This window comes from Anopheles arabiensis, chromosome 3, assembly GCF_016920715.1.
Source record: "Anopheles arabiensis isolate DONGOLA chromosome 3, AaraD3, whole genome shotgun sequence".
In the NCBI taxonomy this organism is placed as follows: Eukaryota; Metazoa; Arthropoda; class Insecta; order Diptera; family Culicidae; genus Anopheles; species Anopheles arabiensis.
Genome location: NC_053518.1, coordinates 34,852,398 through 34,865,669, shown reverse-complemented (window position 1 = coordinate 34,865,669; position 13,272 = coordinate 34,852,398). Strand labels below are relative to the sequence as shown.

The following is a 13,272-nucleotide window of genomic DNA, read 5'->3' as shown; positions in this document are numbered from 1 at the left end:
TTAGAAAAGAAAAAAAAAAGTTATCTCCCATTATCTTATCACCTTTCTCATGGACAACGTGTTTCAAAAATTTATTCATTTTATTAGGCAACCAGCGCACAGCAAGAGGTAGCGCAGGCGTGCAGCGTCGAAACCCGTCCGCCAAACCGCCTAAATGCACGCCACCCAACACAGTAACCACCCGGTTCAACCCAAAAATCAGCAGACGGTCCAGCCCTCCACCCCACCGAAAAACAAAGCGCACACGCGGTACATTATTTAATTAATTGCGTTGCTCGTTGTTTGGGGACAAATCGGGTTGGCAATGGCTGTGCTGACCTGTGACCGGACGTCAGCAACCGATCCGGCAGGCACAAAATTTGGTCAACTACTAGGCAGACAGGACTGGCGGCAAGCCGTCCAGGTCGTTTCCGGTTTTTTTTTCTCTCTCTTGTTCAAACACAAGCCGTCACCATTGTGCGCAGTCGCGTCCGAGCGAAACGACGTGCCGCTGTGTGTTTTTTCCCGATCGTCGTGTCGTGGCTCCGATTCATAACAAACGCCCGAAGGTAGGCTACACCGTGTGTCGCACGGTGTTTCGCCTGGTCGGTCTTTAGTTCGGAACGAGCGAGCGCGTAACGTGGTCATCGCCCGTCCAGCACGGGGACCAATTCGTGCGGGAGTTTTTCTCCGTCCGTTTCCTAGCCACGGCGCTGTTAGTGTGTGTTTGCGTGTGTTTGTGCAGTGCTGGGGAGGTGGTTAACCAAGAACGAAAAAACGATTTCTCTCCCCCCACCACCGATCGGGGGGTAAAGAACTAATTCCGCTAACCGGAACTGGTACACGGGAAACGAGATTGCTACTGATACTGGTCGACTGATACTTGCCCCCCTGAGAGGAAGGGCAAACAATGCAAAGTCATAGCTCGGGGCTGCTGGCCTGCCGTTTCACGGACTATTGATTGGTTCAGCGCCTTTCAGCGTGTCCCCGATATGTCCTCAAGAAGTGTTTGATCGCTTTTTCCACTTCGGAGCGACGGAGACACGTCGAACGTGTTCGAACGACAATTAGGCCACCCGGACACACCCGGAGGGGGGAGGGGTGGGCCAGTGAGGAACAAAACCAACGACAACAAAACCCCATCAATCGGGCGTGATTGGTACGTGATTTTTACCGTACGTCGTCCTGAACCCGAGCATCGTCAGGCTGTCGTCATCGCAGTGTGTGAGGTTGTGTGTCGCTCTCTTGCTCGTTACCGTAAACCGGTCATTTCACAGTGGAAGTGTAATTTTTCCATGCCTTCGTTGGGCGCAGCAGGAAACAATCGACCGTATCGGGGGGCTTGTGTGTTTCTGTGTGGCGGTGGCTTCGATTCGATATCGTTCCATTTACACTAGAGATTAATGGCGGTGGCGGTGACGGTGTATGTGTGTTTGATAAGCCAATAGTCAAAGTCGATCAATAGTGTGCGGCGTCAATTGATTGGATCGTGAGTGAGTGAGCCCTTTTTTGCGTATCTTCTTCTATTGTTTACAACTCCTAAGCCGTTCGCCGTTTTTTTCCACTGCAATCTTTCCAAGCCCCACTAGACGACGCAATTAAGCAAGTAAGTAACAATCGGAAAGAGGGAACAACTTCCCCCTTCAAACTAGTACGAATTGGAAGCAGAATTGGCTAAGCTCTCTCTATGCCCGAGGGCACGGAAAACTACTCGTATAATCTTTATCGATCGATTTTCGGCGTATGTGACCAGGACCCCTGGAGGAGGGTGGTAGGGCGAACAATGGAGGGCAGGGTGGCAATGTTGTTGCTTTTTTGTTCCCTGTTTTGTGGGTGTCTGCGCGCGAGTGTTGCGATAGTTGCTTTTTGGGTTCAAAAAGCTTTCCTGCAAGGCGGTGGGGGGAATGTTACGTGATGTCGGGGACGCAGTAGGAAGCATTATCTGTTGGCCGTTTTTCTACGTGAGTTTATGTTGAAACATGTTTATTATTTCAATTTTCCTTGCAGCACTTGTTTTGGATCGTTTTTTACCGCATCAGCACAATAAAGAACGCCTAAAAGTATACTACACTGATTCCGTCCAAAGCGGTACCTTTGTGTTTTCATAAGTACTTTGCATACCCACAGGCGCTTTGTACGCTCAGCGCAACCGAGACGAGAGCTTTGAATTGAACATCGAGTCTTCGTATAAAAATGTAGAATCATTAATTCTCGGAATGAAATGCTTTTATAAGAAAGGAACAGCTACAAATTGCCACCAAGAGCGCACGTGAAAGCAGTTTCATCATGCAGATTGCATGACTTACGGCGTTTTGTCAATAGGATTTTTCCCTTAATACTTTGAATTGTGTTTTTGTATGCGGAGATGATATTAATGTTACTTAAAATGCCTAAAATATTATCATTTAAACGCTTTTGCGGTTTGTAACATTTGCTAACAATACGTAATTTAATTTGTTTTAAATAATAATTATGCATGAAAAAATGATATATGAAGGGTATATTGCATACCTTCAGGCTCTCTAAAAGACCACAAAAAATGATTAAGATTTACCTTTGCCGTCCTGTTCTATGTTTGTAAATAGCTAAATACGCATTTCGATTGATTTATTCAGATCCCCGAAGGTCCTACTACTAAAAAAGAATTCCGGCTCATAAATCACAAATCAAAACGCCTAAAGGTATGCACCACTCAGCTTAAAACATGCTTTTTATGGCTTTAACAGCTTGGTCAGGTCGTGTCTACTATTGTGCCACACCGCACCCAACTGTACCGTTCCGAGGGTGGGGCAATCAAAAACAAAACTGGCAAAGCAAAATTCGTGACAAACCGGTATGAAATATCCCACGCCAGTAGGACGTACATTGTGTACTAAAGAATCCCGATAAAAAAGGTTTTTTTTTCTCTCTGTAGCTGTATTCTAACACAAAGGACGTTACTGTTTCTTTCCCCGGCCCGGGAAGCAACAAATAAGAAATCAATCGTCACGTGCAAAAGCGACTTGTTACGGATCTCGACCTCAACCAGCTCCACCAAAACTCCAACACAAAGCAGGATCATTTGTCTTCGTTTCGTCCTGCTACCATGCTGCCCGTGCGGTTGTCGCTACATTACAGAGTACATTACATTGCCTGTCAGTGGCTGCCATCAAGGCACGCGGTGGCCAAACTGTTGCCGAATTGTGCAGCCCAACCTGTGGTGTACAGCAACACACCTTTCACTTGTTGTTTGGAAATCGATCTCACCGGCACAAAACTGGCAGTCGCACAGGCCTGTCAGCATAGAAACCTTAGCTAATTATGTTGTCAATGTAGCTGACGAGCCTGACGATTGGTAAAAATCGAGAGTCGAGTGCTTTACCGAAAGTAAAGCTCTGGCGGTTCCGTGTCTGTGCGGAATGTACGCTTTGCTCAAACACGGTCTAAATAGCCGCCGGACCCCGGTGTGATAAATGTTTTCGGAGACGAGTTTTCTTTTCACCGAAGGACAAAGTATATTCGCATGCGACCTGCGGGTCTGGTTTTCGTGCCCGAGCTCATTAGCTACGAGTGGAACGGACCCCCCTTTTCGGGGGGAACCGGGCAGCGGGGCAAGAATTACGAGGCCCTAATGTTGCTCGATTCTTATGTTTTTTGCGTGAAATAAAAACAACCTGTGCTATAGCCAGGATTTGTTTTGTACCGCTATGAAGGGGCACAGTAGTCGATCGATTTTGCTTCTCATTATTCGAGGCGAGTTTGCTATTTTGGAAGGGCGAGGGAAGCGAGACCTTTGCCAATTGAATTTATATTCGAGCGTGTGTCGCTATAAATGTTGGCGTGTCTAGCTCAAACAAAATGCTTCACCGTAGAGCAAGTTGCTGGGATTTGCTTTCCTTCCAAAGTAACGGCTACATCAATAACATTTGCTTAAAGTTAAAAGAATTCCTAGAACGTATCGCATCTAACGTACGATCGAAATCGGAAGGTTTAATCCACGCCGTATGTTATGGAATCCTCAAGCCGGACCGAGTCAAGCCGTGCCAACGAGTTAGTGTTGCTCCGTTGCAATGCTTAAGCCAATAATACCACCTCTGCCTGGGCACTATTTTGCTACTCTCTCGCTCTGTAGCTAATCCTTAATACCATCAGAGACGACACTTCAGGAGGGAGGATCGTCTAGTAGCATTTTTCTACGAAAATTTGCTTCAAAGTTATAATGATACTAAAGTTCAGAGTGTTTAGAGCCAGTAGAAAAGATGTTAAATAATTGTTCCAAATTCTGAACCTTTGCGTAGCTTGTTATGACACCCATTTAGTCATACTTTCCTCTCCCACTAAGTTACTCAACTCAGTGGAATTAGTTCGTCGTATGCTTCTCACAAGGGTCCATAGATACCAAACATGGTATCTATGTTAATAATTGCTCTTAACAAGCTGTTAAGCATGTAACATATGGCCAATCTGTTGTACGGAAAACACAACGTTGATGCTTTTGCTGTGCGAGCTGCATACATTAAGGCGAAACAAGTGTTTTAAGTGGGGCTTGTTTGTTAGAACGATTCCGGACGATGCTCGTATGTTGCTGTCCCTTAGCTATGCTTAATTTAATGTTGAAGTCCAGAGGTCCAATCTTCTGCTGTTTCAATTTATCCCGACAGAGGGTTTTGTAAATTGTTGTAAAACATTTTATGATAGGAAGAGCAATTTGCAAAGGGATTTTTGTAGTTTACATATTACTTGAAACAATTCACAATAATCATTATTATAACGAGATTGTGAAGCTAAAAGTTACAAAAAAATATTTTAAAAATTAAAAGAAAATCACCTTGCATACCTTCAGGCGCTTAGTCTACAAAATAAACTCCCAAATTGGACCATTTTCGAGGAGAGAGATATGTGTTTCCCAAAATCTATCAACAAGTACACCAACGGGTTGTGGGCAAAGTCACTCGATCCTTTCGCCCTTCGGTCCTTCAACTTTGCATTTCGTATTCATTATTTCGTTTCGCTAAGACACTCAGCCAACAAACCAGCCAACCAATCGCTCCAATACCTTACGCGCTACCACCTGACATTCAATACGAGTGCTGTTGTTCTTTTCGTCTGCTGCGTCTCGTTCCACCCCAGGGTCCCTGGTTTACATCAAACAACCTTGCCATAATGCAAAACATCCGCTCTGCTGTACGCTAACGATTCGCGTGCCTCTTTGCCTTTGTGAACGTGTGTACCTAAAGTGTAAACCGATCCGTCCCGGCGACCGGTTCGTCTTCGTGCCCGGGTCGACCGTTTCACGTTCATGCATAACATTACTTAACGTCCTTAAAGCATACCGCCTCCCCATCCCTCACCTGTCTCCCTGTTCAAAATGTGGAATGTTGTTGGGGATGCGGGAAGAATGCTTTAAAACATATTTTATCCCACGTTTCTTGTTTCTCGTTCTCCCTCGCGTGGCGTCGGTTGGCAGCGATTTCCCGATGGCGAATCTGTTCGAGTGCGTCGTCAGCGGAACCGGCAGCCGGTGGATGGTGGGCACGCTCATCCTGACACACTTGATCGCGTACAATGAGGCGGGCGGTCCGGGCCTGATGATAGGGATGGCGCTCGCCGCCCTGTACGCCGCCCTGGCCGGTAAGTAACCACACGACACGCAACACACGCGACCACACCGACCTGTCAGCAAATCATACGACTCGGCTGTTCGATTCGAGAGGGGCTCGCATTTCTCTACACCTCACATACTTCTTCCTCTCCTCTGCTGTTCCAGGCACGTGCAAATCGGGCATCAAATCGCTACAGATCTCGTACATTCGCACCACGCACCGGGTCGACTTCTTCTGTCTGTTTCTGGCGAAGTGGATGGACATATTGGCCCTGTTTTCGGCCTGTGCCGTGCTGGTGCGTACGCTCAGCTCCTGCCTTGACGCCATGACCGGCGGGCTGGCGAGGATGTATATTTTAGGTAAGTGTATGTGTGTATATGGGTCCTTATGTGTCGTCCGCGACAGGCTCATATTCTCCGAAGTGAGAAATTGCTCTCGAGTGGAGGTGGGAGCCATGGACGAGGCAGCGCTGGACCAGAATCTTGTCCGTGACAAATTGCTTCCAACAGCCACAGCCAACTGTGACGCATGCTGGAGGCGCACTCATCGTTCATCAAAGAGAGAGACGGCGAAAGACTGTTGACGAGCGACGGTAAACGGTTTAATGCTGGTTTAACAATGATTGCGTTATAATGAAATTTACGTAAGCAGTGCCGACGCACCGCCAAGTCTATCCCACCCAAGCCGAAAGGACGTGCTGGGAGAGAAGAAAATTTCATTTTCCTTTCAACAAAATTTAACCATGACGGTGGTGGGGGGGGGATATAAATAGGTGAAACTTCAAAAATGTCCTCTTAGAAAGATGCTTCGCCCACTTCGACGGCCGAAAAATAGAAAAAGCACAAAAAACAGCGTTTTCAAAACACCCAAAAGCGTTATTTTGTTGGGCGTATTGCATACCGTAGGGCGCATCGGACTGAAGGCACTGGGGCACTGTATGCAATCTGCGTAACAAAACAAACCCGCTTTGGTTGGTGGTTTTCCCCCCACACATACACACAAAGCTTGTTTGTTGCTTTGTGAGTTTGGTATCTGCCTTTCCACCTTCACCATGGCAACGCAACGGCATGGGAAGCAACAGTCAGAGCAAAGGCTTTTTTTAAACGGTTCCGGTCTCCGACCGTCCCGAGAGGATTACACCGGTGGCGGTGGTTAATCACTAAACGCAAACGCTATACGCAACCGAGCAAAATACGGCAAAGTGCGCAAAAGGTACAGAAGCGTTGAAGCATGAGCATGATCCACATTCAAAGTGATTTCGGGCAATTAATTCTGTGAGTGATTTCGCAGTTTCCACCCCACGCTCTCTTTGTACGAGGGAAGGGAAGATTTTGCCTCTTTACTGGGAATTTGCACCACAAAAGCAGAAAAGGTGGGGTTTTAGGCTTTTGAAAGCAATGTGACAATTAATTTCCTGGAAGCTAACAGAAAAAGTGCTACGTGATACCCAGTCTGCGTTGTGAATTGCATACTTTTAGGCAAATTTAACAGCTCGGTAAACGTACCACTTTAAAAAAAACGCCTAAAAGTATGCAATTGAAACAACAAACCTTTGCTTTTGCACAATAAAAGTTACGATTCCCTTGTTTACGCTTCTTTCTCACACGAATGAATGGCCTTGTAATTTTAAACTGAATACATTATTGTTGTATCGCCACCACCTCGCCGCAATCCCATGCCATTGTGCCTGTCACATAATTTCATACCTCGCTTGTGCCTTCGCATACCGAGCAGAGAGCAGAGAGCACGCGCGTGTGAATGTTTAATTAACCCCTGGGATCCTCGTCGCTTCATTTCATTTTCCAATGAAACATCGGATGGAGATGTTAATTTAAGCTGGTCTGTTTTGTTTTTCCCCTCTCCTCTCGCACCGCAAAAACAAAAGGACGTAACTCGCCCGCCAACGAACCCTGGCCGGACGTAATCGGTGTGGTGGTCATCTTTATCGTAACCGGCATGTTTATGCTCGGGCTGGAAAACACCCGAATCTTTGGGCTGCTGATGACGGCAGGCGTGCTGCTCGTCGGCACACTGATTGTCATCATTACGGGGCTGCGCGGCAATCCGGCCCTGTTCCGTACCGAGCCAATACTGCCGAAAGGAATCGTCGGGGTAAGTGAGATTAAGCGTGAACCGGGACGAGCGTGCTTCTTCTAGTGCGAACGAAAGTACCGACCGCACACGACCGACGACGGTAAGGTCGTTTTTTACCTCGCTCTTTCTCCCTCCACCACGCGCTGTGTGTGCTATCTTATCGTGTTGTAACGGAGGGCGAGGGTGAGAAAAGAAAGCTGGCTAATGAAGTTTTCGCTGGCTTTGGTCGTTGCTCGTTTTTTGCAGCTCCTTTCCGGGACGGCACTGTCAACGTTCACTTACTCGAACGATTTACTAAACGGTAATTACATCAAACGTCTCCTGGGATTGGTCGTTATTCTGCTAGTTTTACTATCGACCGAGCTAGTCGGCGCGTGCTTAACGATGCTGATAAAATTCAGGTTAGTGTGCACGATACTACCTCATCACTTGCCCCACAAACACTGCCAATAGGGCGATAAATTTGATGACGACAACCAATTAAGACATTCGAAAAGGGGGTTCGGCTCCGTCTGTTTTCAATTAACCGTAAACCTCTAACTCTCTGCAGCTCTAGCCACGATTATGAAGCCGTCCCGATACTGTCCATCCTGGAGCTGAAGGACTTTCACAAGCTCATCCCGGCCGTTGCCTGTCTGCTCGTGCTCACCTGTTCCGGTGCCCTACTGGAGCTGTTTCCCGAGATGTACACCGAAATCGTGCAGCTAACCACGTCCGATTGGCGCATTCTGGCGAAACAGATCGGTTACGAAAACCGGGACAGTGGCAGCCCGACCCTAACCATCTTTACTGGGGGTAGTCTGTGCGCGATGCTGGCCTTTGCCTGTCCGCTGGAAAATCTCACCTACATACTGGCCGCAAGCAGTGTGCTGGCGACGCTGCTTCGATCGTTTCACTTTCTTTATCTACCGTTTCGTCCGCACTATCTCGCCCAGCAAAGTAAGCAAGGTTTTGGATGTGATTTTCCTTTTGTAACTCACCTGTTTTTTTCGTTTGCAGATGAGTCCAGCCTTGGCTACAGTCGGTTGAACACGGGCAATCGATCTTCCTCCACTTCCGGACAGGCAAACCCCACCAACGGGCTACGAACTGCACACAGTCGTCGCTCCAGTCTGTGGTGCTTTAAGTCGTCCAACTTTTGCTCCTCAACGAAAGCCGCCCTGGCGCATCACGTTCTGCCCGGCAGTCGGGGTGGTATGTCACACACGCTGAACGGTGGCAGTCGGGAGGAGCACGAACGGGAGTGGTTGCTGCTGGGTGAACCATCCTCACCGAAGGGCCCACCACACAGCCCACCCGGGACGGTGGAGTCAACGGTGCTGTCCGATCAGATCTCCGACATTGAGTGTATTGCGCTGGCCAAGCCGGAAAACATGGACAGTGAGGACAGCTCGACGGACATTGATGCGATTGTGGATGAGTACAGGCAGAAGGTGACCGTTTCGACGGCAGGGTACACGTCCGATGGGGACACGTTGCGGTTGCCGACCGCGAACAGCTGGTACCTTGCCATCATCTTCATTGTGCTAATCGTACTGGGGAGTGTGATAACCGCGTCCGGTTTGATGCTGTGGGATACGATCATGATCATTGCTGGAGTTAATGGTATGTAAAGAACCTTTCCGATTTTTATTTAATACGAAATTACCTGGTATTTTTTTCTGTTTTAGTGGTTTTCATTCCAGCAACAATTCTGCTGCTCTTCCCGCGGTATGATCAGGCAAGCTCCACGTCGGCAACGCCGGCCCTGATGAGCTGCGTGCTAACTGTGCTCGCATCGTTCATCCTGTTCTCGGCCTCCTTTGCACAGTCGTGGCCAGCGTTGTTGCTATGGTTTCTGGCAGGTTAGTATTTGACAAGAGATTTGACCCACTAGAAACAGTTGCAGCATCTTGTAGTGCCAGCGCCGTCGCATGTACGGATGCACAATCAGGTATTTCGTCGGAAGATGCTGTCTCAAGATACGTTATATTCAGGAGTGACTCACTTGCTCACTTACTTATCCGGCGCTACAACCGCTTTGCGGTCTTGGCCTGTCTCAGGAATGTCCGAAACCTCTCACGGTCTAGCGCCTTCGTCAGCCAATCCGTTATTCCCCATCAGCCAGCCATCCTGCCACCTCAATTTGGGCCTACCACGCCTTCGCTGTCCTTGTGGATAGCCTAAAAAGACTTTACGGGCTGGGTCGTCCGTTTCCATGCGTACAACAAGGTCAGCCCACCGGAGCCTGGCGAGCTTGATACGCTGCACGACAGTGAGATCGCCGTACAGTTCGTATAGCTCATCGTTATAACGGCTCATCCATTGTCCTTCCTCACATACGAGGCCAAGGATGCTTCTAAGCATCTTCCTCTCAAACACGTCTAAGAGGGTTTCGTCAGATTTAGACAGTGTCCATGTCTCAGAGGCGTATGGTTGGCGTACCGGTACTCATACCGGTACTATATAGGTGCTATATAGTGCCAGCTTCGTTTTTCGGCTGTAGAATGTCCGGTTGGCAGCCATCAACCTTGCGCGTTACTCAACCACCATGCTATTGTCGTCGCTGACCTTTGACCCAAGATAGGTGAATTCTGAGACGACTTCAAAAGTACAGGTACATCTGTACGTCGCGCGTAGCGTAAGTTTGGATTTGTTGTTGACAGGGTCGCTGATGTTGCCACCGTCAGTTTGGTCTTTACCTCGAAACACCGGGCGAACACGTCTCCAGCAAGCTGCCACAAAGACTGAACTATACAACACCAGTCCACCCATTCAATGCACTGCGATCATCTGCTTGGATAACAGCTGCATTAGCTAAGCATCTTATCCCTCCGTTCGGGCTTACTCCCGGATCAGTAGCTCCACCTGGTTATGTGATAAACAGGCTGTATTACACAGGAGCTATGCTTGAAGATGCGTGAGCGAAGCTTGGAGTTGACCGTCCCAGAGATACACCTTGGCATCCTCGTCACCGGTATACATTCAATACATTTGCTATCGGACTGCAAGGCAATGCTCATCTCACTGCCTTGCAAAGCCGTCGATATCCAGCTTCAGATAGATATGGTTGAAATCGTACAGTAAGATGTTGGGCGAGATATCCAGAAGGAAATATTCTACTAGATACCTATTGTGTGATCGTATCGGCAGATTGGCAAACAACGAATAAAGCATCTAGCCGTTAGAGTTGTTGGGGGGATCCTACTCGCTTATCTCCAGTTGGTTGACAAGGTCTTCTGCTTGGAAGAATGAAAGATGATCATTAGGCGGATTGGGAATTGAAAGATCTAGTGACTTACCAGGAGTTGAAGGAACATCTGGTAGGAATTCTATCTTGATGAACATACCTGTCACTGCTTCTCTGAGATATCTTTCAAACGGATTTCAGGAATTCTGAAACGACAATATTGGTTAACAAGGTCTTCTGGTTGGAAGAACGAATGATGATCATTAGGCTGATTAGGAATTTAAAATTGCTCTTCAGTGACTTACCAGCCATCAAAGGAACATCTGATAGGGATGCAGTCTTAAGGCATAGCTTCGACTGACTCTCTGAAACATCTTTTTAACGGATTTCAGGAATTCTGAGACGACAAAACAAGCAACTTAATAATAGCTTTTTTTAATAACCCCCAAAAAACAGGACTGTTTCTCTTCATCCGCTGCGACACCTGGTGCTGCCTCTGCTTAGACCGACCGGGCAGCGGCCAAACAACACTCATCACGAGCGTGTCCACCACCAAGACGACTACCATTCGCGTACCCCGCCCACCGAAGGGAGCCATCATTCAGGCGCGCATTGCCGGGCACAGCTGACACTCGGACTCGACCGATAGCGAGCTGTTCGAGGACGAGGACACGGTCGAGGAATGGACTGACTGATGGATCGAGGAACACACCACCACTGCAGCCCATTGTGGTGTGGCGGTGTAGAGAGAGCGAGAGAGAGCGAGAGAGAGTGAGGTGCTTCCACCGTCATCGGAAACGGGTTGGAAGATGCGGTGATCAACGATCGAACGATCGATAGAGCAGAGGATGGATGATCACGTTCCAGTGTTTTCGTACCTAAATCTCTGTGAATGTGTGTGTATGTGTGTGTGTATGTCATGTACGTGAGTGTGTGTTTGTGTGTAACAACCATCCATCCGTTCCATTGACTCCCACCGGAAATGCCCATTTCCCGGAGCCCGGAGGGAGTCGTCGTTGAAAAAAATAGGCAATGATTGCATATATATGTGAATGTGATACGATAAAAACCAAAGGAAATACGAGTGAATGCCTCCTGAAGTAGGAAGAAGGGTAGTACTAGGCAGATGGTAGATTAGAAGTTTCCCTCTTTTTGCAATATTCTAAAACCGCGTGTTACAGAGCAAGACGGGCAGGAATGGGTCGACGTTGAGCGAATGTGAGCCTCCGTCAATTATAGATACAGAAAAATTGACATTTACACAACGAACAATTCAAATAGTGCTTTTGTTTTTGAATGAACAACCGGCCCAACAATTTTCAGTAGAGATAGAAAAAGCCAAACCAAAGCTATTCCGATGTATTCTCTTTTAAATCAAATCACTCTCTCGAGCCTAACTTGTGCGGCCTTCAGCAAAACCAATGATTGTAGTACTAGTAGATAGCGCGTGCGGTTGCGAGGTTTTCGGTTCGCATTTTGCAAAACAGTTCTGCAGCCTCTTTTTTGCGGCAGCCTCCGTAGTTGAAGCTGGATGGTAGAGACCAGATAGTCCCGGAAAGAATGCCGGAAGGTGATAAAAATATATATATTTTTGCAACAACCGGAAGGCTTTAGTGCAAGTGTCGAGTCGCGTAGTTGCGTAGTTGTTTTAAAGCATTTTTTGAGGAGAAGCTAAAGGGGACAGGCGAAAAGTAGCATTTGTTAGTAGAAAACGGTTTTTTGGGGGGAATGGGGGAAGCAGCATTAGAATAGAAAGTGCCACGGTGGAAGGCAATAACAGAAAAGAGAATCGGTTTACTATATGGTTTTCCGGGTAAGAGGGACTTTCTTCTCGGTGGGCAATATTACACGACACAGAGAGACAGACGGAGGATGGAGGAAACGCTATTTTAATCATTCTTCTCGCTAGCTCTGCATGTTTCTGAGTGGTTTCGAATAAGATTCATCTTCGCCATCCCCTATACTGAGCCGTGAGCTCACAAAACAGTCTGCTGTGCTTGTGGAAAGTTGTATATGGAACTGTTTTTCCTCCAATTTGGTGTGTGTTACCGCTGTACTGTATAAAAGGATGATTTAAAATAAAGTGTTCCTTAAGCTACTAAATACCTGTTCAGAGGGAGATTTTGAAGAGAATTTTTACCGCTCCGCGCGCAGCACATCCGTTCTAAGGTAAACAAACTTTTGATCTACTATTTTTTGTTTCGTTGAATTCGTTGAGTTTCGTTGAAATTTGAACGGCTTGATGACAGTGGGCTTAAAGCAGCTCCACCCAAGTTACAAAACTAGTGGCAACGAAAAGTGTATGTGATCCTACGTCCTGGGTCTATGCAAATACAGGCGTCCTCCGAGTTACGACCTCCTCGAGTTACAACGATTCGCAGATACCAAAGTGGGTTTATTATACAGGTGGGCTTATCCCGATCAATTTGACAGCCGTGCTGTAGAAAA

At 47.4% G+C, this 13,272-nt stretch overlaps 1 protein-coding gene across 1 annotated transcript; it reads left to right on the top strand.

Moving 5' to 3' along the window:
• The first annotated feature begins 589 nt into the window (after positions 1-589).
• On the top strand, positions 590-12,927 carry LOC120902717 (probable cationic amino acid transporter). Its single transcript, XM_040311696.1, has 10 exons — positions 590-1,472; positions 1,560-1,585; positions 5,426-5,589; positions 5,726-5,920; positions 7,447-7,673; positions 7,902-8,056; positions 8,206-8,594; positions 8,655-9,260; positions 9,326-9,499; positions 11,281-12,927. Exons 3-10 carry the CDS (start codon positions 5,436-5,438, stop codon positions 11,451-11,453), a joined length of 2,073 nt encoding a protein of 690 aa, XP_040167630.1. The 5' UTR covers positions 590-1,472; positions 1,560-1,585; positions 5,426-5,435; the 3' UTR covers positions 11,454-12,927.
• Positions 12,928-13,272: the final 345 nt, after the last annotated feature.